At 48.8% G+C, this 26,004-nt stretch overlaps 1 protein-coding gene across 3 annotated transcripts in view; it reads right to left on the bottom strand.

Moving 5' to 3' along the window:
* SLC25A47 (solute carrier family 25 member 47) overlaps positions 1-25,547 on the bottom strand; it is a 41,802-nt gene extending 16,255 nt beyond the window's left edge. Inside the window, exons 1-3 of one of the 3 annotated variants that reach the window (XM_073638439.1) lie at positions 25,418-25,547; positions 9,826-9,966; positions 9,222-9,265 (exon numbers count right to left, since the gene is read on the bottom strand). In XM_073638439.1, coding sequence (XP_073494540.1) covers positions 9,222-9,265; positions 9,826-9,856 — 75 coding nt within the window. In that variant the 5' untranslated portion in view covers positions 9,857-9,966; positions 25,418-25,547. Of the gene's footprint in view, positions 1-9,221; positions 9,266-9,825; positions 10,092-10,235; positions 10,340-25,417 lie in introns of those variants that run through there. The other 2 variants (XM_073638440.1, XM_073638438.1) reach the window with 2 other exon arrangements.
* Positions 25,548-26,004: the final 457 nt, after the last annotated feature.

Raw genomic sequence — 26,004 nt, 5'->3', positions numbered from 1 at the left:
TGCAGAGCTCGCCCTGACTGAGAAGCTATCACCGGACCCGGAGTCCGAGGCTGTGGGGACTAATCTTTACCCAGCAGCAGAAACCGCCCGGCAGGGGATTTCAGGTCCTCTGGCCAAGAAACCCGAAGGCACGGTCACACGCGTGGGACCAGCACCGCCGTCGTGGAGCGGACGCCACTAGAAGGCCCCGAGTCACCGGCCATACGGGTGAGCACCACACGGTACACTCAGGGACGTGGGCTACTTATACCCGCCTCTAGCAAGGTAGCCAGAAGAGTACAGTCAGTTTGGGAGGCCTACAACTCCGCCTGGCCAGGGGAGATCCCATCTGCTCAAGGACTGACCAGGCCCCGATCGCTAGCCAGTACTCCGGGAGGGTCTATCTTTATCACCAGTAAAGACCCTGAATTACACCGCATCGTCTCTGAGTGATTCCTGCTACCCCCATCATCCACGTCGGCTGCCCTGAGGCCATACCCCTCCCGTTGGGGGTGATACTATCACGCTGCACAATCCTACCACCGGCCTCAGTGGTCTGCCCTGCAGCGGCAGCTCCTTCGCTGCATTCAACGGGTGGCGTAGTCGTCCAACATCTACCGCTAATACATCGCCGCTCAGTTTGACTCCCTGGGCACGGACCGGGTCACCGCCACGAGACTACAACCCTCAACAGATCCGGCTCCGGGTAAGCTCCCGTGCGCGCGATGCCGCGCGACGAAGGCCCAGGGGTGCGTCAACTTTTGGCGTAGTCGGCAGGATTTCGTGCCCGCAACCACCGGGTACTGCGTGCCTGAAAAAGACTGTTCAAACTTACCAGTGGTGAAGATTCCCGCCATCCGGCGCCATCTTCTGCCTTCTTCCCGCCATCCGCGAAGTTTTCCCGCCATCCGGCGCCATCTTCTGCCTTCTTCCCGCCATCCGTGGAGTTTTCCCGCCGTTGGACGCCATCTTGAAGACGCCGCGCGGGAAGAAGAGGGGCGTGGACTCCGAAAGCGCGCGAAAACTGAAGCCCCGCCTCACGTCCGGACGTTGCGTAAGGTCCTGGAAGGAGCCCAGCAGAAGCCGACGTCACAGGAGCGCGACGGAAGGTCCTCAACCCTGACGATCCACTGCGGAGCCGCGGCCTACGGAAGAGGATCATCGCAAGGTAGGCCACGGTCCACTGGGGGGAGGAAGATGTCGGATACGGAGGAGAGCTTCACTGCCTCAACCCCCGCCAGCGCCACCGCTGCTGCAGTCATGCCTTTCACCATGCCCTATATCCCGGGAGCGGCCTGGCTACCCCAGTACTCAGGGGAGTCACATACCCTGCATGACTTTAGAGAAAAGCTGGATAGCCTCTTCCAGGTGTATCCCCTCACAGAAGAGCAAAAAGTGAGCATCCTGGTGGCCCAATTAACCGGGGCAGCCCAAAGGGAGGTAAAGTCCTGGCCACCTGGGGGAAGGACTGTTGCAGGGATACTAACCCGGCTGAGGGACACCTTTGATACCCGCACCTCAGCCGAGATCAAGCTTAGATTCTACGGGTGCAAGCAGCGAGCACACGAGAGTATAAGGGACTATGCTCTGAACCTACAAGAGGCCCTGAGAGCCATTAAGCAGACCGACCCTGACGGCGTGGGAGACGAGGACAGGCTGTTGACTGAACAATTTATAGAGGGTTTATATTGCAATGCCCACCGAACCCAGTTGCGGGCAATGGCCTTACAGGACCCTCATCTGGGATTTGCACAGTTCAAGGACAGAGCCATCCGGGTGCTCCGAGAACTGGCACCAGGTGGCGTTGTGACCCACAGACGTCCCACTACCACTTACCACCAGGAGGCGGCACCCTTGTCGGCAGGGCCTGTGGGAGCTGATGCGCAGGCTTTGAACAATGACCCGGCTCCAGACCTGCACCATCAGGTCCAAGAGCTAGCTAAAAGCGTTGCCGCGCTAACCCGAACTGTGCAGTCTTTACAGGTTTCCACTCCAGGGAAGATCCAGCTGGCATCCGGACCGGAGGACATCCCGTGGCGTCGACCAAGGAGGACCCCACCGGCCAGAGGAAGACCCAGCGACCGATACAACGAGGACGGACAACCCATCTGCCGCCGCTGCAATCAGCCCGGACATATGGCAAGGTACTGTCCTTTAAACTGGCACAACCTGGGGTAGAGGGCCAAACCCCAGGAAAAAGATCATCAGGCCCATCGAACTGGCGCGACAAATATGTGGGAGGACGTCCAGTCTTGCCTGTGGTACTGGATGGCATCCCCATGAGTGCCCTACTGGACACCGGGTCACAGGTTACCACTATCCCGTACGTGCTCTTCAAGCAGTACTGGAATGACTCGGATATCACCCGCTACCCTGACGACGACTTGAGTATCATCGCCAGCAATGGTCAGCCCGTGCCACAGATTGGATTTAAAGAGGTGACCATTAAAATTGGTAGAGTTGAATTGGCGGCACAGGGACTGATCATTGTAGACATTGACAAGCACGAGAGTCACCCAAAGATAACTCTAGGAACTAATGTAATTGAAAATTGTCTTGCAGAGGTGATTTTCCTTCTACAGCAGGTTGCCAAGAACGCCAGCTCCGGCCAGCAGCGAGTGCTCCAGAAAGAGATCCGGGCACTGATGCGACGGCAACAGATAGAACTCTCCGGTGGTGAGATTGGTAGCGTAAGAATGTGTGACCCTTTTCCTATTGCCATGCCCCCAAAAAGTGAAATGATGATTTGGTGCCAGGCAGCTATTGGTCTGAGAGGTAGAGATTACCAGGCAATGGTAGAACCAGTTTACTCAGACAGTAGGCCCACCATTTTGACAGCACGGGGGGTGGTCAATGTACGCCATGGGAGGGTGCCCGTTCGCATAATAAATATCGGGAAGAGGGAAGTGTACCTGCCCCGGTATGCCACGCTAGCCAAATTGTATACCATCAATCAAAATTCCATACAGTCCGTAGAACCCTTGCCTCCATCTTCCCCGGAGGAAAGTAACGGCTCTAAGGACACAATGGAGGACTGGTGTCAGCAACTACATTTGGGTACTGACTCCACTCCCTCACACCAGAGACAGGGAGTCTATCGGGTGGTTCAAGAGTACGAGAGAGTGTTTAGTAAACACCCGTTAGACTTCGGGCGAGTCAAGGGGGTAGAACACCACATCCCCACGGGAGACCATCTTCCCATAAAAGAGAGGTATCGACCCGTACCCCCTGCACACTACCAACACGCCAAGGGGATGCTTAGGGACATGAAGGAGGCTGGGGTGATCAGGGATAGCTGTAGCCCCTGGGCAGCTCCACTAGTCTTAGTCAAAAAGAAAGACAACACCATGAGGATGTGTGTAGATTACCGGAAAATCAACCGTATCACACACAAGGATGCGTACCCCTTACCAAGGATAGAGGAGTCTTTGGCTGCTTTAAGATCTGATAACTTCTTCTCTACCTTGGATCTCACTAGCGGGTACTGGCAGGTTCCTGTAGCAGAGGCGGACCGGGAGAAGACCGCATTCACCACCCCGATGGGACTTAGCGAGTTTACCTGCATGCCGTTCGGACTCTGTAACGCACCAGGAACCTTTCAACGATTAATGGAGTGCTGTCTGGGCCACAGAAACTTCGAGACGGTCCTGTTGTACCTGGACGATGTCATCGTATATTCCAAGACTTATGAGGACCACCTGAAACACCTGGCGGAAGTGTTCGAAGCTCTGGCAAACTACGGCCTAAAGGTAAAACCCTCCAAGTGTCACCTCCTAAAACCAAACGTGCAGTACCTGGGACACGTGGTGAGCGCTGACGGAGTGGCTCCCGACCCTGATAAGATCACCGCAATTAAGGAATGGCCAAGTCCCTCCAGTATAAAGGAAGTGCGGCAGTTCCTCGGGTTGGTAGGCTATTACCGCAGATTCATCCCCGGTTTCACCAAAAAGGCAGCTCCTATGCAGGACCTCCTGATAGGCCAGTCCCGGAAGGCCAAGAACCAGAAGCCGCCCTTCAAATGGGAGAAGTTAGAAGAAGAGTCCTTCCGCCAGCTGAAGATGGCCCTCACGGGGGATGAAATCCTGGCGTACCCTGATTACAGCCAGCCCTTTATCCTCTACACCGACGCAAGTAACATCGGGCTAGGAGCCGTACTGTCCCAGATCCAGCAGGGGAAAGAACGAGTAATCGCTTACGCCAGTCGAAAACTGCGACCCACCGAAAGAAACCCTGAGAATTACAGCTCATTTAAGCTAGAGTTCCTGGCAGTGGTGTGGGCAGTCACCGAACGCTTTAAGCACTACCTCGCTTCTTCCCGGTTCACCGTGTACACGGATAACAACCCGTTGACACACCTGGACACGGCAAGACTCGGTGCCCTAGAGCAGAGATGGATGGCCCGTCTGTCCAACTACGAGTTCACAATCAAATACCGGGCAGGACGCTCCAATACCAACGCGGACGCCCTGTCCAGGATGCCAAACCTACCGGACGTAGGAGAAGATCCAGAGGGATTGGAAGAAGTCGAACTCCCCGCGTTCCACCGTCATGGGACTATCCAGTATTCCCATCGGGTAAGGAGTAAGCAAGCCGCTACGTTTAACCCCTTGCCTCACTACAACTGGGAGGAAACGCAAGATAGTGACTCTGCCGTCCGACTGGTGAAGGAGATGCTGACTCGGCCAGAGGCTCGCCTTGACCCAGACGCTCCGGAGGAAGCCAAACAACTGTGGGCTGAGAAGAGTCGACTGTTCCTTTACAAGGGGAAGTTGTGCCGCAGAATGGTTAACTCCCGGATGCATGAACTAATCTGGCAAGTAGTGGTGCCACGAAGAGACGCAGCCATGGTGATGGAGGCATACCACGACGGGGCTGGACACTTCGGATGGAAGAAGCTGGAGTTCCTGCTGCGCGGGCGGTTCCACTGGGTAGGCATGAGGGGAACCATCGAGAGGTGGTGCAGAGACTGTGGCCCGTGCAACCTAAGAAGGAAGGACCGTGCCAGCCAGAAGACCCCCCTTAAGTCCATCGTCACCAAGCAGCCGTTGGAACTGGTAGCCTTGGATCATGTAAAACTGACCCCAAGCAGAAGTGGCTACGTCTACGCGTTAACCATTGTGGATCATTACTCCCGGTTCTTGGTTGTCGTCCCCGTTAAGGACTTAACAGCTCAAACAGCAGCTAGAGCCTTCCAGCAGCACTTCTGCCGTCCACACGGGTACCCGGACCAAGTGCTGACGGACCAGGGACCTGCCTTTGAAGCGGAGGTCTTCCAGGAATTCTGCAATCTGTATGGCTGCCGGAAGATAAGGACGACACCCTATCATCCGCAAACTAATGGACTTTGTGAGAAAATGAACCAGGTGGTAATGGATCTTCTGAAAACGTTGCCCCTGGAAGAACGCAGTCTGTGGCCTGAGAAGCTGCCCGACCTGGTGGACCTATATAACTACATCCCTGTAGGTTCCACCAACTGTACCCCGGCTTACCTAATGAGGGCAAGGCCTGGTAAGCTACCTGTTGACCTGGAGATGGGAGTCCTGACACCCGAGGACACTTCACCGGAAGCAGACTGGGACACAGAGAGGCAGCAGCAGTACCGGAAAGTACAGGAGAGCGTGGAGCGAAGTCTCTGTCTCGCTAGGGAAAGACAAGAGAAAAATTACAACCAGTATGCTCCCGCTGTTCCCCTGGTACCCGGAGAGCAGGTCTTGAAGAGGAAGAGATGGCTCCACAAGTTGGACGACCAGTGGGAGAAGGACCCGTACACCGTACTGCCCTCAAGCCACGACAACCCAAAGGTTTGTACCATCAGTAAAGACGGAGGGGAAACCACAGCCATTGTATCCCGGGATCACCTGAAGAAGTGTCCTGAACAGCTACGGAACCCAGAAGGAGAGCAAGAAGACCCTCGACCCGTAGAGGAAAGGGAAGATATGGTTAGTACTGTGCTCGGAGACTTCCCTCGATCCTGGACTCAAGTCAATGGTGCAGTTGTGGTACCCGTCCTCACGTTCCTCCAACCAGCATCCCAAGTGCCTACGGAGCAACAGGTAGAGCTGGAAGAGCAGCCGGTCCAGGAGGCAGCAGACTCCACACAAGCAGAACAGGAGGATCAACCCTCTGCTCATAGTGAGCCTGCCGTACCCCTAGTGAGCCAAAGAGCCCGTAGACAGCTGCCCAGTTTACCCTTGACAGCTCCTACACCCTGTAGTTCAGGGCCAGACAGTCAACTCCGTAGGTCCACTAGGGCCACTAGAGGCCAGTTACCCGCACGTTGGAGGATTTGAAGTGTTTAAATTGTTTTAGTTGTGGTCACCTGTCTGTTACTTGTAAATAATTATGTGTTTCTAGTTATTTTCAGGAGTCCTTGGTGGATTTACCGGGAATCCTTGTACAATTGGTTGGAGCGTAACCCAGGAATGGACTAAAGACTGTTAAGGACTCGGGGCAGGACAGACCCCTACCTGGTTACGTCTCCCTGTTTTGGTGAAATGGACACCTTGCTTTTCTTCAAAACTGCACCCGGTTGCGGACACGCCGTAACCATCTTATTGTGTTTTTCTTATTGTATTATTATTGTTTATACCTTGTTATGTTTAGTCCCGGAGTACTAAATTTCTCTAGGGGGGAATGTGGCACCCCAGGGGTCTGGTTTCCACAGTAACAGCAATGTTATGTCTGAGAGCAGGTGGGAGGTCTCTTGGTCAGGGATCCTATGCATGCCACACCTCCTGCCCAGTCCTGGGAGGGGAAGAACTTCCCCTATATAAACCTAGGGCTGAGGCAGGGTTAGGGAGTAGAGAAGAAGTAGAGACAGAGAAGAGAAGCAGATCTAGGAAAAGAACATCAGGAGCTCTGTGGGAGCAGTGCTATAAGGAGTCAGGGGCTGGCAGCTGCAGAGCTCGCCCTGACTGAGAAGCTATCACCGGACCCGGAGTCCGAGGCTGTGGGGACTAATCTTTACCCAGCAGCAGAAACCGCCCGGCAGGGGATTTCAGGTCCTCTGGCCAAGAAACCCGAAGGCACGGTCACACGCGTGGGACCAGCACCGCCGTCGTGGAGCGGACGCCACTAGAAGGCCCCGAGTCACCGGCCATACGGGTGAGCACCACACGGTACACTCAGGGACGTGGGCTACTTATACCCGCCTCTAGCAAGGTAGCCAGAAGAGTACAGTCAGTTTGGGAGGCCTACAACTCCGCCTGGCCAGGGGAGATCCCATCTGCTCAAGGACTGACCAGGCCCCGATCGCTAGCCAGTACTCCGGGAGGGTCTATCTTTATCACCAGTAAAGACCCTGAATTACACCGCATCGTCTCTGAGTGATTCCTGCTACCCCCATCATCCACGTCGGCTGCCCTGAGGCCATACCCCTCCCGTTGGGGGTGATACTATCACGCTGCACAATCCTACCACCGGCCTCAGTGGTCTGCCCTGCAGCGGCAGCTCCTTCGCTGCATTCAACGGGTGGCGTAGTCGTCCAACATCTACCGCTAATACATCGCCGCTCAGTTTGACTCCCTGGGCACGGACCGGGTCACCGCCACGAGACTACAACCCTCAACAGATCCGGCTCCGGGTAAGCTCCCGTGCGCGCGATGCCGCGCGACGAAGGCCCAGGGGTGCGTCATTAACACTATTTTAGGCACCTGTTTATTTATTTTTGAATCTAGAAAGTGAGTGATTTCGGTCAGGAGATCACAGCAGCCTCTGCTTTCTCCTTATTGGCAAAATGTAGTGATGAAAAACATCTGGATCAGATGTGATTAATGCACTAGCATGGTACCATTATTTCTTACACCTGTTTTTTTATTTTTTGAATGGAGAGAGGGTGTGATGTTGGTCAGGAGATCACAGCAGCCTCTGCTTTCTTTATATTAGCGGAATATGATTAATTCTTTTTCCCTCACTAGAGACATCAGCCACATTAAATAGCATTTCTCTTCCTCTGCAATAACTGTCACCTGAATTGTTTCAGGTGTATGTGTGGCGCCCCTGAGGGTTCAGTCGCCACAGAGATACTGCACCTCACCCCGAGGTGTGGTATCTCACTCTCAGGTAAGGAGGGAGTACTGCCCGGGACCCCAAACACCTGCATCCAACACTACACTACTCCAGGCCAGCAGGAGGGGCAAGACACAATGTAGTTTTCTGCTGAGCCCTGGCCCTGGCTGGGGTAGGGGGAACCAATAGTGGGTGTGGGTGGAGGAAACAGATACACGGAGCACATATACAGTAAGTATATAATAGCAAGCCATATTAGGTCTAGGGAGTTCAGTTCAGTCCAGTACAGTGGACAGTTCTAGTGAGGGCTGTTCAAAGGAACAGTCCGGGAGCAGAGGCTCAGTCAGAGCTCTGCTCCACAAGTAGGGCCCAGGATAGAGGCCCTGGAGGGGAGCAGGCTCCATTCTACTTAAAGGATCCCAGGGGGGTACGGCGCATGCAGGACGGCACCCGTACGCCCCGCTCCTGCCACGTGATCAGGAGGGATCGGTTGCTACGCTCAAAACCCCAGGAGGTCAGGTTGGTCCCGGATCCGACGTACAGGAAGGACAAGCATACCTGAGCGGGATTGAGAGTGGGCAGCGTAGGGCAGCGGTGAGAAGGACCAAGTGTGGAAAAGGTCAAGATAGGTACATATGAAAGTGGGGTTCCGCCAGGCATTCCTAAATTCGCTGAGAAAGGACTGAACCCCTGCCCGGTAAACGCAGCGCGACGAGGGAGGCCTTCACCTGCAAAGTGCATTTGTGAATTGCCTAAGAACTGTAAGTAAAATCTTGGACGACTGCATCGAACAGCCTCTGTCTGTTTCTTCACCGGCATCACCAATCCTCACCGCACTACAACACCCAGCACACCATTCCACCATCTATCTATCTACACTGCCCTGAGGCCTGCTCCACCTGTGGGGAGCTGTACCATCCTTAGCTGCCTTGTCACCTGCCTCAGAGGACTGCTGCAGCGCTGGTGACCTTCACCAGGCACCACAGGTGGCGTCACAAATTTCTCTGAACTTTTAGTAGTAATTGCCACCCCTTTTGTGCACTGTCCGCCCTGGGCCAGCCACCATGATATATATATACTGTCCCCAAACAGTAAGGCCCCTGGGGGCGCGACATATGTATCGGGGAATAGATCAATCTAAGGGAATTGTTATACATGCAATTCTGAACCATCTACTTTAAAGACACAATAATATAGAAGAAGGGGAGTAGACATGAAGAGGAGATGTTACCCACCTTCACCGTGTCCAGGGGGTATCCCACCATAACTCCACAGGCTCCTGTAACACAAACACAGATGACCATGACATTGAGATCTAGTTTATTGATTGGTCACACGCACGACTATAGGATATACATTGTACAATCCCGGGGATGTTCCTCGTCTGTGGCCATGAATGGGCTCTGTGATATCAGGGAGATTATTACAATCAGCTTCTCTGTCCTGGATGGCCGCCATCGCTGGAGTAATGCGCTCAAGCCCCATAATGAACTGTAAATAGCTGTTTGGCCGGACATAAGAAGGTCACGTTATAACTCGTCTCCTCCAGACTGGAAACTAAAACTAATATTTCATTGTAATAATATGGATACAGGAGGCTGGAGACTGGGCTCGAGTCTGCCAGGGCATGCTGGGAGTTGTAGTTATACAATAGCTGGAAAGTCACAGGTGGCATCGAGCGACAGGGAGAATAATTATGAATATTAGTGATTGTATTATGGTTGTAAATTGCAGCATTGAGGAGGACAAGCACTACTCACATAACATCACGCGGGTATAATAAATGATGCATTACATGGACACTATATAACGATGCACACGTATAATATTATCGATTACCTCCCAGAGCTCCAGCGATGAAGTCAGCCATCTGCCACCGTATCTCAGCCCGTCCCCGTCCTGCAGCCTCCGTCACTCTGTGCAGCTGGCGATTATTGGAATAATCTTAGTGCCGGCATTTATATCCACAGCAGCTCAGTCCTGGAAGAAAGACAGAGCGAGGTTAAACGCCAAGCAGCAAATACAGGGACCGTGCCAGGACTAACAGTCCCCGCCACCCATGTCACACGTCAGGTGACAACCAATCCTGCTCAGTGTGATAAAGGTGACACCGGCAATGTCTCCCATGAACTGCTGCAAAAATGCAATTTACTGCTCCCATGGCAGGGGATAGCAAAGCCTCTGAGGCTCAGTGATTAAGAGCGCCGACTGCATCACAATCTCTTGGAGTCCTTGTCCCATAATCTGACCTTGTGTGAAGACTCATTGTGTCCCAAGCTCCAAAATTAGAAAGGGGATAGTGGTGCTGTGCAATATTACATGTCAGCTGATGCTCCGCTTATGGCTTATCGGTAGGGTAACTCCTGCTAGAATTGCATTTTTGCAGCACTTCACACATGTAATATTGCACAGCACCACTATCCCCTTTCTAATTGTGAAGCTTGGGACACAATGAGTCTTCACACAAGGTCAGATTATGGGACAAGGACTCCAGGAGATTGTGATGCAGTTCTCCGTTCTTAATCACTGAACCAGAGAGGCTTTAATATCAGGTTGCACCCTGCCATGGGAGCAGTGAATTAATTTATGGTGGCTACAGAGCTCTTACAGCTACCGTCATAGGGAAACTGCCATAGTGAAACGAACTGTGCCATATTTGTGCTGATTCATTTCTTATCTTTTTATAGCTTTTCTGACACAGAGCTCTCAATCCCCTGTACAGACATAAAGCAACATGAAAAGACTGTGCCTTGCAGCCGCTGACGCGCCCCCCTGGGCCGTGTGTGTGTGGGGATACCCGGAACCGGACCCATTGTGGATGCTGGGGGTTGTAGTCCTTGCGTGGCGGGGACCCGGTCCGTGCCCAGGGCGGTCAAACCAGTGGCAGTTAAATGTCCGACTACGCCACCCGTGGATTGCGGTCAGAGTGAACCGCCGCTGCAGGGCAGACAGCTGGGGCTGGTGTTGTGGGTGCAGCAGAGTGTAGTACAACTCCCCACGGGAGGAGTATAGCCTCAGGGCAGTGAGTGCAGATGATGGGGGTGATGGTGCGCGGGAATAATGACTCAGAATCTCTGTAATGCAGTCCAGGATCTTTACTCACAGTTTGTTACTCCACGTTAGGCTGAGTTCACACGATGCGTTTTTGATGCGTTTCCGCTGCGTTTTTGCAGTTGCGTAAACGCCGCGGAAACGCATTAAAAACGCATGGTAGAAGGGCAGCAATGTTCCCCAATTGAAATCCGCATGTGCTGTGCCCATGATGCGGATTTTTCCGCAGCGTAAACGCTGCGCTCAAAAATCTGCAGCATGTCAATTAATTTTGCGGAAACGCTGCTTTTTTGCCGCCATTGACTTGCATTAGACCGCATGGAATCCGCATCACTGTATATGTTGATGCGCATTCCATGCAGTCTAATGTGCGGATGGTACCCGGGTGTGGAGGAGAGGACTCTCATCCAGACCCAGGTACCATTAAAAAAAAAGAATAAAATAAAAAAAATATATATATATACTCACCTTCTGACGGCCCGCGCAGCGCTCCTGCTTGGTTCCCTGCACTTCGGGGTTAAATGAAGAAGGACCTTCGCTGACGTCAGAGTCATGTGACGGGTCACGTGACGCTGACGTCGGCAGGTCCTAAAGTCTTCACTGCCGGTAGCCGGGACCGAGCGAAGCAGGACACCGGGGGCCATCAGAGGGTAAAGTATATATATATATATATTTTTTTGACATTCACACACTATATAAATCCATGCCGGCTGCATGGATTTATATAGTGTGAAGTTGACAAGCACTTTCCAAGTGATGCTAAAATCGCTTGGGAAGCGCTTGTCAACCCGCATGCGGAAATGAAAGTGAAGAACGCTTAATTTCCGCATGTCCCTGGCAGGAAACCGCATGTACAATCCGCATGCGTTTTTTCCTGCCAGGGAGATGCAGAAATGCTCAGGAAAAAATCCTGAGCATTTCTGCATCGTGTGCACATACCCTTACTCCGGCCGGCTGTAACTTCCCACGTCGCACTGTGCTCACCAGGTGAGGGGCTCGGCCAACTCCCAGATAACTTTGGAGCATTTCACAGGACCCCCTTTGTGTGTCCTTTTTCTGGCCAGTCATACCCCGCCAGTGACCTCGCTTCTGTCCGGCTGCCTCGGGCCTTCTCTGGTAAACCTTGGCGCCAGTTTCCCTGACCCTATGTGGTGCCTTCCTAGCGGGTGTAGCGAAGGGCTGCACCACATAAAATGTCACAGCCTCCGGTTTGTAGCTGAGGGTAGTTCCCCGCCTCCACTAGTTTCGGGGACCGGTCTCCCCCTTTGGCCTGACCCTTCTACGCAGGTAGATTCGGAGCGTGCGGTGGCGTCTCGCCGGTCCACACCCCTGGGGTCCCTTCGTTCCTTGTTCCTGGAGCTCCTCCGCTCCGCTTCCTTCCTTCTCCTTCCTCCAGGCGTGGGCCTCAGTTGCTAGGCCCGCCTCTGGAGCAGAGCTCATGCAGAGCCCCTGCTCCCTGTCACCTCTCTTCAGACTCAACTCCCAACTAAAATGGTGCCCACCTTTTATACCTTCTTCTTAGTGCACCCAGGAACTGCTTCCTCCCTGCTCCTGAACTACAGGGTTCCCCCTTCCTCGGTGTTCCCTCCCCCCACTCCAGCCAGGGACAGGGACTGTCGTGCCCATCTCAGGGGCATATCGGTCGCCCTGCCCCCCAGAAATGTGGTGTAATGCATGCAGGTGTCGGGGTCCTCATCCACACTCCATCCTTACCTGAGAGTGAGATATCACACCTCTGGGTGAGGTGCAGTACCTCTGTAGCAACCGAGCCCTCGGGGTGCTACACCGCCACTAGAGGAAGTTCATATGGTTTTATTATTCAGCTCAATGTATAAACAGTTTGCAGACAGCTCCAAAGCTCCCTCTAGTGGTGACTTCAGGCAGACAGAATATTATGAGCAGGAGATCTGGAGTTTAGTAGAAACAAATTACATATTAGCGCTATTAAGAAGTTGAGTGGCACTATTCTGATCATAAGCAGATCCCTTACAGACACTACCATAAGTATTATAAACCACCAGAAACACCCCATAGACACACAAACACCATCCTTGCCTTTTAAATATTGCAAACGCACAATTTTTTCTTTAGATTTTTTTTCAAAAACTAAGTAAAAAAATCTAAAATATTTTTGAAGGCATCAACAGATACATCCTTTCTGCACAATGGTTCCACTTTACCCTAGTTGGATGCTACGGAGCACATTATAAGGTCGTAGAGTTCCTTTCCAAGGGGACACGAGGAGCCAGGTGCCATCCAAGTGGAATTTGCTCTTTCCCTTACTGTGCTGATGTTATTTTCACTTCATTGTATTATGGATGCCTATCTGTACATATTAATTTGTGAAAACGAATCAAGCAAAAACGTGCACTCACGAAGTAATCATTAAACCTACTATTTACTGTCTATAACTACTACAATACTGCCTCTTATACACAAGAATACAACTAATGTAACACTGTTCCTATGTACACAAATGAAACATACTATAATACTGCCCCTATGTAGATGAATATAACTACTATAATACTGCCCAGAATGTACAGGAATATAACTACTATTATACTACCCCTATATACAAGAATATAACTACTATAATACTGCCCTCTATGTACAAGAGTATAACTACTATAATACTGCTGCTATGTACAAGTATATATCTACTATAATACTGCTCCTATATACAAGAATATAACTACTATAATACTGCTCCTATGTACAAGAGTATAACTACTATAATACTGCTCCTATGTACAAGACTATAACTACTATAATACTGCCCCCTATGTACAAGAATATAACTACTATAATACTGCTCCTATATACAAGAATATAACTACTATAATACTGCTCCCTATATACAAGAATATAACTACTATAATACTGCCCCTATGTACAAGAATATAACTACTATAATACTGCTCCTATGTACATGAATATAACTACTATAATACTGCCCAGAATGTACAAGAATATAACTACTATTATACTACCCCTATATACAAGAATATAACTACTATAATACTGCTCCTATGTACAAGAATATAACTACTATAATACTGCTCCTATGTACAAGAATATAACTACTATAATACTGCCCCCTATGTACAAGAATATAACTACTATAATACTGCTCCTATGTACAAGAATATAACTACTATAATACTGCTCCTATGTACAAGAATATAACTACTATAATACTGCCCCCTATGTACAAGAATATAACTACTATAATACTGCTCCTATGTACAAGAATATAACTACTATAATACTGCTCCTATGTACAAGAATATAACTACTATAATACTGCTCCTATGTACAAGAATATAACTACTATAATACTGCTCCCTATGTACAAGAATATAACTACTATAATACTGCTCCTATGTACAAGAATATAACTACTATAATACTGCTCCTATGTACAAGAATATAACTACTATAATACTGCTCCTATGTACAAGAATATAACTACTATAATACTGCTCCCTATATACAAGAATATAACTACTATAATACTGCTCCTATGTACAAGAATATAACTACTATAATACTGCTCCTATATACAAGAATATAACTACTATAATACTGCTCCCTATATACAAGAATATAACTACTATAATACTGCTCCTGTATACAAGAATATAACTACTATAATACTGCCCCCTATGTACAAGAATATAACTACTATAATACTGCTCCTATGTACAAGAATATAACTACTATAATACTGCTCCTATGTACAAGAATATAACTACTATAATACTGCTCCTATGTACAAGAATATAACTACTATAATACTGCTCCCTATATACAAGAATATAACTACTATAATACTGCTCCTATGTACAAGAATATAACTACTATAATACTGCTCCTATGTACAAGAATATAACTACTATAATACTGCTCCCTATATACAAGAATATAACTACTATAATACTGCTCCTATGTACAAGAATATAACTACTATAATACTGCTCCTATATACAAGAATATAACTACTATAATACTGCTCCCTATATACAAGAATATAACTACTATAATACTGCTCCTGTATACAAGAATATGACTACTATAATACTGCCTCCTATGTACAAGAATATAACTACTATAATACTGCTCCTATGTACAAGAATATAACTACTATAATACTGCTCTCTATGTACAAGAATATTACTACTATAATACTGCTCCTATGTACAAGAATATAACTACTATAATACTGCTGCTATGTACAAGAATATAACTACTATAATACTGCTCCTATGTACAAGAATATAACTACTATAATACTGCTCTCTATGTACAAGAATATAACTACTATAATACTGCTCCTATGTACAAGAATATTGTAACATCCCTGGCGGCGTGCTTGCATGGTGCACCACCTCCCACCATGCAAGACCGCAATCTTACCTGTCAGTCCATGCTGCACTCTTTGCTCCAGTACCTGCTCTGTCCATGTCTCTTGTCTGATTGCTTAGGGCGTTGGCGCGGCTTTCTGCTTGTGTCTTATAGCTACTGTGTGCACAGTCCTAATGCATCCCCAGCCTATTGCTGTGAGTCTCTGGATACTTAAACCCCCTCCACCCAGTAGGAGGGGCCTGAGCAACACTTTCATTCAGTATGTCTTTTGCAACTGAGGTGCCAGGTCCTGTCCTGACTCTAGTCTGTCTGCCACCCTGGGGGCTGAGTACCCAGGGCCTTTTCCTGTACCTGTGACTTCTAGTCTGTTTCCGCCACCCTGGGGGCCGAGTACCCAGGGCCGCTACCTGTATCTCTGACTTCTAGTCTGTTTCCGCCACCCTGGGGGCTGAGTTCCCAGGCTCGTTCCTGTATCTTGTTCCCAGTTCAGTTCCTGTCTGAACAGTGTCTTGTTTCTCTCTATGTCCGTACCTTCCCTTTGCCTGCAGTGTCTGAACCCGCACCTAACTCCAACTCGTTGTCTCTGTACTTCTGTTTGTGACTTTTGTGTCCACTCGCTACTTCATTGTAAGTACCTTGTGTGTATCTGGTTCTGCTTGTCCCCTTTCCCTGCCTCCGTATCTACCTCCTGTGTTCTAACCATCTTCCTGTATTTTCCAGTCTGTTCCATGTGAACAGAGCCCTGTCCTGTCTGCCTTCACCTTCTGCTCTGTTCTGCTCTGCTTGTTCACCGCTCCAGCGGTTCCGCTCTGCTCCGCTTGTTTACCGCACCTGTGGTTCTGTTCTGCTCTGCTTGTTTACCGCACCTGCTGTTTTGCTCTGCTCTGCTTGCTCACCGCACCTGCGGTTTTGCTCCGCTCTGCTTGTTCACCGCACCTGCGGTTTTGCTCCGCTCTGCTTGCTCACCGCACCTGCGGTTTTGCTCCGCTCTGCTTGTTCACCGCTTCTGCGGTTTTGCTCTGCTTGTCCACCGCACCTGCGGCTATGTTCCTGTATCCCAGTCTGTACTGGTCCCTATCCAGCCTGCGTTCATACCTGCCAGTATCTGCCTGTCTGCATTCCAGCCGTGCCTGTCAGCACCCGCCTGTCTGCATCCCAGCCGCGCCTGCCAGTACCCACCTGCCTACATACCAGCCGTGCCTGCTAAGTACCCACCTGCCGTCATACCAGCCGTGCCTGCCAGTACCCACCTGTCTGCATACCAGCTAACCTGCCTGTTCCTGCATTCCCCGGTGTGGGTCAACAGCTGTGACCGGGGTCTGACCTGGAGTAGCACCTGGTCCCTCTGCTCGGTTCCTCCCTGGTTCACGGAGTCGACTGAGCCGCCGTGCGACCTTGGTCGGACCGGGTTGATACTTAGTCACGCCCCTCCAGGCACTCCTCGGTTCATGGTACAGTGGGATCACTAATCACGCTCACGCCAGTCAGTCCGGGCGCAAGCGTAACAGTTTGCTCAGGTCATGGTTCCCGTTGAGCCCCACGGCCCTTCGCTCTCAGAGACATTTGACTCCTTGTCTGGCGAATACGTGCACTAAGAAAAATTTTTTTCTCAAGCTGAGGTTCAGGCGATTTACGCACCAGCCCAAATGGAGCTATCAGCACTCGTTCCTGCGGATCCACCACGGTACTATGGGGATCCAAAATGAAGCCGTTCATTTGTGGAGCAATGCATGCTGCATTTCAAATTCTATGCTCACTATTTTCCTACCGATCGGGTTAAAGTAGCATTCATGATGTCCTACCTAGCGGGTGATCCCTTGAAATGGGTCACTCCCCTATAGTAAGCATGGGATCCTATCGTCTTTGACCTGCAGGCCTTCCTGGTGGCCTTTCTAATGGTCTTCAATGACTCTAACCCTGAGGCTTCAGCTAAAGCTTCCCTTCCCAGTATCCTGGAGCAGCCCCGATGGGTATTGTGTGTAGGTAGCCTACCAGTTCTCCAGCCTGAAGAGACTGCTGCCCACACAGAATCCACACAGGATGACAATGCTCCACAGAATACTTCTCTTCCCAACCTCAAGAGGCAGTCCAGACGTGCAAGGCGTAGAGGTAAACCGTCACGCCAGGTTCTGTCCTCCCAAAGACCTCCTGTTCCCCAGCCTGTAGAGGCAGCTTTCCGCACAGAATCCATGAAGGAAGACCATGTTCGTCAGGCAAAGCAGAAGCCAGAACTCAGTCACAAAATCGGATTGCGGTCCCGCTGCGGTCGTTTGGGACCCCCAGACGGTCTTTGTCCAGCAAAGGTTGGAGAATCTCAAGACATTAGGCCTGTAGGAGAGGCTTCCCTTGGCGTTAGTGTTTCCTCTCCACAGATGACCATGACTGTCTCCGTGGCAAGTGAAGGCCTTGGATTAACCGGAAGTTTCGGGCTTAAAGCCTTGAAGAGTCGGTGTCTGATTCCCATCCGACAACTCCAGAAGCCGGTTTGGGCATTGTCAGCTGAAGGACGGCCCTACTCAGAAACAGTCAAAATATGTCTGTACAAATTAAGCTCCAGATTGGAGCATTACACATGAAGAAGTTCACATTCCAGGTGCTGTCTGGTTTACCCACAGGTCGTCCAGAGCCGAGAGATCTAGTGCCCGCTCCGGCCTGGAGATCCTGCATGGTGTTTCCTGGGAGACTGCTGAGGTGCAAGAGGTGTCCAGTCCCCATATCTTCAGGACAGTCAGCAGTTTCTTCTTCTTCTTCACCAGATCTGCTAGTCGCTGACTCGCTGTGCGCTGAAGTCTCCGAAGGAAGGGAAGCGGAGGCATTGTTCCCACACAGTCTCGACGATTGTACCAATGATCTGGCTTTAGGCACCGCCCCGCCTCGCAGACATGTCATCTCAGAAACCAGACTGAAGTTGGTCCCTAATCAAGGATCCTCCATCTCTAACAAATCTGGCAATAAGTCCATCAAGGCGGTGGCTACCTCCAAGTCTCTGCACCCCTCCAACCAGGCGGAGGACCTCCAGTTGCCTCCTGAATCCTCCGGGGTGCTATCTGATAACAAATGGAGAGAGACTTTTCTGCACCCTGTACCTGGTACTTCGCCCACTTCATTCAGTAAGCTTGGCAAAGTGTACGTCAAGGCGGTGGTTACTCCCGAGTCTCTGCACCCCTCCAACCAGGCGGAGGACTTCCAGTTGTCTCCTGAATCCCCCGGGGTGCTACCTGATAACAAATGGAGTGAGACTTTTCTGCACCCTGTACCTGGTACTTCGTCCACTTCATCCAGTAAGCTTGGTAAAGTGAACCTCAAGGCGGTGGTTTCCCCCAAGTCTCTGCACCCCTCCAACCCGGTGATGGATCTCCAGTTGTCCCGTGAATCCTTTGGGGTGCTACCCAATATTAATAAGTGGAGAGAGACTTTCCTGTGTCCTGTTCCTGGAACCTCGCCCACTTCATCTGTTGCTGAGGATGGCCCGATGGAAGGTAGCATCCTAGTTCCCAAGATGATGAGACCAGCTTTGTTCCCTCTAGTGGACAGAAGAGGAAATCTTCTTGAGGAGAAGGATCGGCCTCCAAATTCTTTGCAGAAAATCCTGGCTGGCTGGAGAAAGAGGGGGCGTAAAGGGGGGGTACTTTAACATCCCTGGCGGCGTGCTTGCATGGTGCACCACCTCCCACCATGCAAGACCGCAATCTTACCTGTCAGTCCATACTGCACTCTTTGCTCCAGTACCTGCTCTGTCCATGTCTCTTTTCTGATTGCTTAGGGCGTCGGCGCGGCTTTCTGCTTGTTTCTTATAGCTACTGTGTGCACAGTCCTAATGCATCCCCAGCCTATTGCTGTGAGTCACTGGATACTTAAACCCCCTCCACCCAGTAGGAGGGGCCTGAGCAACACTTTCACTCAGTTTGTCTTTTGCAACTGAGGTGCAAGGTCCTGTCCTGACTCTAGTCTGTCTGCCACCCTGGGGGCTGAGTACCAAGGGCCTTTTCCTGTACCTGTGACTTCTAGTCTGTTTCTGCCACCCTGGGGGCCGAGTACCCAGGGCCGCTACCTGTATCTTGTTCCCAGTTCAGTTCCTGTCTGAACAGTGTCCTAGCCCGTTACTTGTTTCTCTCTATGTCCGTACCTTCCCTTTGCCTGCAGTGTCTGAACCCGCACCTAACTCCAAATCGTTGTCTCTGTACTTCTGTTTGTGAGTTTTGTGTCCACTCGCTACTTCATTGTAAGTACCTTGTGTGTATATGGTTCTGCTTGTCCCCTTTCCCTGCCTCCGTATCTACCTCCTGTGTTCTAACCATCTTCCTGTATTTTCCAGTCTGTTCCATGTGAACAGAGCCCTGTCCTGTCTGCCTTCACCTACTACTCTGTTCTGCTCTGCTTGTTCACCGCTCCGGCAGTTCCACTTTGCTCCGCTTGTTTACCGCACCTGCGGTTCTGTTCTGCTTGTTCACCGCTCCGGCGGTTCCGCTCTGCTCCGATTGTTTACCGTACCTGCGGTTCTGTTCTGCTCTGCTTGTTCACCGCTCCAGCGGTTCCGCTCTGTCCCGCTTGTTTACCGCACCTGCGGTTCTGTTCTGCTGTGCTTGTTCACCGCTCCGGCGGTTCCACTCTGCTTCGCTAGTTTACCGCACCTGCGGTTTTGCTCCGCTCTGCTTGTTCACCGCACCTGCGGTTTTGCTCCGCTCTGCTTGCTCACCGCACCTGCGGTTTTGCTCTGCTCTGCTTGTTCACCGCACCTGTGGTTTTGCTCCGCTCTGCTTGTTCACCGCACCTACGGTTTTGCTCCGCTCTGCTTGTTCACCACTCCTGTGGTTTTGCTCTGCTAGTCCACCGCACCTGCGGCTCTGTTCCTGTATCCCAGTCTGTACTGGTCCCTATCCAGCCTGCGTTCATACCTGCCAGTATCTGCCTGTCTGCATTCCAGCCGTGCCTGTCAGCACCGGCCTGTCTGCATCCCAGCCGCGCCTGCCAGTACCCACCTGCCTACATACTAGCCATGCCTGCCAGTACCCACCTGTCTGCATACCAGCTAACCTGCCTGTTCCTGCATTCCCCGGTGTGGGTCAACAGCTGTGACCGGGGTCTGACCTGGAGTAGCACCTGGTCCCTCTGCTCGGTTCCTCCCTGGTTCACGGAGTCGACTGAGCCGCCGTGCGACCTTGGTCGGACCGGGTTGATACTTAGCTACGCCCCTCCAGGCACTCCTCGGTTCATGGTACAGTGGGATCACTAATCACGCTCACGCCAGTCAGTCCGGGTGCGAGCATAACAAATATAACTACTATAATACTGCTCCTATGTACAAGAGTATAACTACTATAATACTGCTCCTATGTACAAGAATATAACTACTATAATACTGCTCCTATGTTCAAGAATATAACTACTATAATACTGCCCCTATGTACAAGAATATAACTACTATAATACTGCCCCTATGTACAAGAATATAACTACTATAATACTGCTCTTATGTACAAGAATATAACTACTATAATACTGCCCCCTATATACAAGAATATAACTACTGTAATACTGTCCCTATGTACAAGAATATAACTACTATAATACTGCTCCTATGTACAAGAATATAGCTACTATAATACTGACCCTATGTACAAGAACATAACTACTATAATACTGCCCCCTATGTACAATAATATAACTACTATAATACTGCCCCCTATGTACAAGAATATAACTACTATAATACTGCTCTTATGTACAAGAAAATAGCTACTATAATACTGCTCCTATGTACAGGAATATAACTACTATAATACTGCTCCTATGTACAAGAATATAACTACTATAATACTGCCTCCTATGTACAAGAATATAACTACTATAATACTGCCTCCTATGTACAAGAATATAACTACTATAATACTGCCCCTATGTACAAGAATATAACTACTATAATACTGCCCCCTATGTACAAGAATATAACTACTATAATACTGCTCCCTATGTACAAGAATATAACTACTATAATACTGCCCCCTATGTACAAGAATATAACTACTATAATACTACTCCTATGCACAAGAATATAACTACTATAATACTGCTCCTATGTACAAGAATATAACTACTATAATACTGCCCCCTATGTACAAGAATATAACTACTATAATACTGCCCTCTATGTACAAGAATATAACTACTATAATACTGCCCCCTATGTACAAGAATATAGCTACTATAATACTGCTCCTATGTACAAGAATATAACTACTATAATACTGCTGCTATGTACAAGAATAGAACTACTATAATACTGCACCCTATGTACAAGAATATAACTACTATAATACTGCCCCCTATGTACAAGAATATAACTACTATAATACTACTCCTATACACAAGAATATAACTACTATAATACTGCTCCTATGTACAAGAATATAACTACTATAATACTGCCCCCTATGTACAAGAATATAACTACTATAATACTGCCCTCTATGTACAAGAATATAGCTACTATAATACTGCCCCCTATGTACAAGAATATAGCTACTATAATACTGCTCCTATGTACAAGAATATAACTACTATAATACTGCCCCCTATGTACAAGAATATAACTACTATAATACTGCCCCCTATGTACAAGAATATAACTACTATAATACTGCACCTACGTACAAGAATATAACTACTATAATACTGCCCCTATGTACAGAAATATAACTACTATAATACTGACAAAAGCTGCCAGGAATATGTTGACATCTGTATATTTCATATCTGGAGCGGATTCCCGCCTACACTATTATAAGTTGTGAATAATACGACTTGTGGGTGAAATTTCCTGGTAGTTTGGTGTTTGGCCGTTGCTGTATATTTTGGTCAGTCGCCCATTGACCTCTGATCTGTAAACAGCTCACAACAACCTCCTCTTCAGCCACCTACAGAGAACAGGTTAATAACTGTAAACTATATGAGTAGATCAGTCACGTGATCGTTTTTTGGGGAAAAAAGAGTCATCTTATTATCATACTGGAGCCCTTGTGGAGCTCTGGGTAAGTTGCATGTAATTAATACTGTAATAGGTGAGGACAGTGTTCCAGATAATGCCTCTATGCACAATGGCAAATGTGAACAAGCAAAGCTGCAGTATAAAGCATGGGGGAAAACCGTCAGAATCCTGAACCCAGATGAATTTTAGACTCCGGCAAACTCCATTAGACAATGCAGCGAAGCTGGAGTCATAGCAGAGCCCTACAGCCTGCACTGGAGAAAATACACAGCAGGTATCACATACATAATGTACCCGGATCTGCTGCCCCATGAATAGGGCGTGATGACTTATATTATTAACCTGCGCACTGCTGGACACGTTACATAAAATGGGAGCTGAGAAATCTAATATATCCCAACACAATCTGATTGCACACATCAACAAGACCTGGAGCCAAGTATCTTATCTCCTGGCACCAGCTCTGCCGCCTGCAGTCCCATGTCAGGATTTGTCTATAATGAATAGGGCAAAGAAGTTGGCCAAGAAAACTGCCTACTGCCCCCTGGTGGGTAATCATTGCAATAATTCTATCTACCTTTATGTATCTCTGTAAATTCATGTTTGCACATAGTTAACCTTTCCTAAATAAAGTAACCAGAAGTGGACAGATGACTTCTGTATCAGATGAGTAGATCCCTTGATGCTGCTGGAAGTGTTTTTGCTATTGGAAACCATCAGCAAGTATGTCTTCCTGAAGCTTAATCCAGCTCCAAAATTGCAGTGATGACTGCAGTCTGCAGGTGATTGTTGATGACTTTCTAGAATGCAAATCAAGCTTGGTGCAGACACTGAATGTGCAAGGAATGCTGGGGGATTTCAGCACTGACAATTGCAGAATTGTGAATGCTGCTCTGCAGTATGACACCAGGATAAAAGAGTTATTGAGGTGCATGTTTCATTAGGAGATGGGTAAGTGGTCTCATTGTGCTACCCGGACTCCCGCACAGTATAATCATCCTAAATATGTATTTTTGTGGCTATGACATAATTACGCCAGAAGAACGACCCCTCAGAAGTTAAAGTTCACCACTGACAGGTCAACAGATCCTGGTGGATCCTGCAAGAAAACTGCTGCCCAATTCACACCCCCCTTCCGCTGGTATCTCTGGCATGTTGGGCACTGTACATCTGTGTAAGCATAAGGCCTCATTCAGACGTCGCGTTTCACATACGTTTTCTGCCTGTGATTTACACGTACCCATTATGTATTTTTTCGCAATCAATCATGGTGGTTTGTCATTTTTTTTTATTGCCACATGGATGAAAATGGCCAATACAAGTCTATGGGTCCGCGGTGAAAATTACACGGACAGCGCATGGACGGCATCAGTGTAAAATCCGTGTGCTGTCCGGGATTAATACTGCAAAGTATAGGAGAAGCTTTTTAATAATAATAATAATAATAATAATAATCTTTATTTTTATATAGCGCCAACATATTCCGCAGCGCTTTACATACATTATCATCGCTGTCCCCATTGGGGCTCACAATCTTTTTCATTTATTTATTAATATTTCCATATTTGAGAAACACCAATGGGAAAAACCGACTCACGGACCAAACAGTGATGACACTTAGATCCTAAACACTGATGATACTGCTACCATTTTTTTGCATACATGAATAAACACAACTGTCTGAATGAGGCCCTAGGGGTGCGAAGGTTGCAGCCTCAGCCTGGAGCCTAAATCGGTCAGAAGATCGGCCCAGTACATGATGGCTGTTGTAGTTTTGTAAGAGCCCGTGAGCCACGAGTTGGCAAATGGTAACATGGATTATCTGCAAATGATCTGATAGGCAAATAATTAATATGCACATAGAAATATAAAGGAAAGGTTATTATAGGATAAGTTATTACGTGCCAGGGGTGCGGGAGGTGCCGCCTTGTTGACATTCCATTGTGCTGACTTACGTGACGTCCGATAGGATGGTTATTAAATTGTGCGCAGCAAAAAAATCATAGGAAGCCGAGATGTAGCCCATCTGAATGTGTCCTAACGCGGAACTCAATGGGTTAAAAAATATATACAGATGACACTCAGCCCTGCTGCATGTGTGTATACTGTATACAGTGTATACTATGCCATGCATTTCTGGTATAGTCTGTCTAATGTGGGTTTTAGGGCTCATTCACACGTCCGTTTTTCAGACTAACTGATGATCCTCGGACGTGTGACTGAGCCCTTACAGCTGCTCATAGAAGCACCATCGACAAGTCCACCAAAAATACAGCAAAATTACTTTAACATCATTGGGACCTAATAGATACCAGATCATCACACATTCTGGATTATCACATGTTCTGGATTATCAGATAATCATGGCAATGTACAATACATAACAATTGTCACAATTATTCCCACTGCTCAGGGTTCTGCCTTCTTCTTTTCCTGTTCTGTACTGTAAACATATTCCAGATTAGGAGACCTCCTGTAAACTCAGAAACCGGATTATCAGATTTTCTCTCATTTTAATTAATAAGTAATCTACATATAATTTTGAGCAAATTTGCAGAATGTATTTGCTCAGATCTCCTAGAGGCCGCCTGCTTGTTCAGTGTCCGGCCAGGCTTTTCCCTTCTGGTGTATAGGAAAGGAACATACAGGTGCTGCAAACTATGGATACTTATAGGCATAAGGCCATGTTCACACATTCAGTATTTGGTCAGTATTTTACATCAGTATTTGTAAGCCAAAACCAGGAGTGGGTGATGAATACAGAATTGCTGCATTTGTTTCTATTACACCTTTACTCTGATTGTTCCTCACCTGGTTTTGGGGTACAAATACTGATGTAAAATACTGACCAAATACTGAAAGTGTGAACGTGGCCTTAATGAAAGGTAGCAGAGCTGAGTTTATGATTTGGTATGTTCCATGGTGACATGTATTATTGCTGCTTTTACATAGGACTGCTGCGGAGTAGCCTTCCCCAGGAGGCATCTCGACGATCAGCTCCATCCTACACAGCCCTACAGCTCTTACCTGGTAATCGTCTTCCGTCAATGGGCGCACTAAGCTCCTGCCATCCTTTTTCTTGCACCCCCTCCCTCCAGACTGTGGGCTCCGGTGACGATTGCCCTCTTGAGCGTCACCTTCACGTCTATAGGTGCTCAGGTTACCCACCCCCATCCCTCCCCTTTCCATAGTATTGACCCTCACAGGTCAGAGCCCTCCTCTGCGTCATCTCATCTGTTGCAATTGACCTATTGCCCAGTCACGTCACATTCCATAATCCCCAACCCAAATAATCGCCTGCACTGAAATCCCATCATCCCGGCTTTATGCCACGTTTATTAATAGCCGGGCTTGGACGAGGCATTGGGACTGATTCACTGATGTCTTTGCCTCTACATGTTGGTGAAAAATGTGCCAGAATTCTGCACACAATAATCAGGGGCGGACATAACATTGGTGCAGCCACACAGGGGCCCGAGATGTAAGGGGCCACTTCTACCTCCAACGAAGGTGGCATTGTGCCCTATGATGAGATATTGGGCTGTGAAGGTCCCATATATTGTTCTTGCACAGGGACCTCTCCGGGGGCGATTTACTAATATTACAAAGGACGG

Source organism: Phyllobates terribilis, unplaced genomic scaffold (assembly GCF_046119375.1).
Source record: "Phyllobates terribilis strain yellow unplaced genomic scaffold, ASM4611937v1 Scaffold_7__3_contigs__length_470593459, whole genome shotgun sequence".
Lineage (NCBI taxonomy): Eukaryota > Metazoa > Chordata > Amphibia > Anura > Dendrobatidae > Phyllobates > Phyllobates terribilis.
This window is presented reverse-complemented; position numbering and strand designations above follow the sequence as displayed.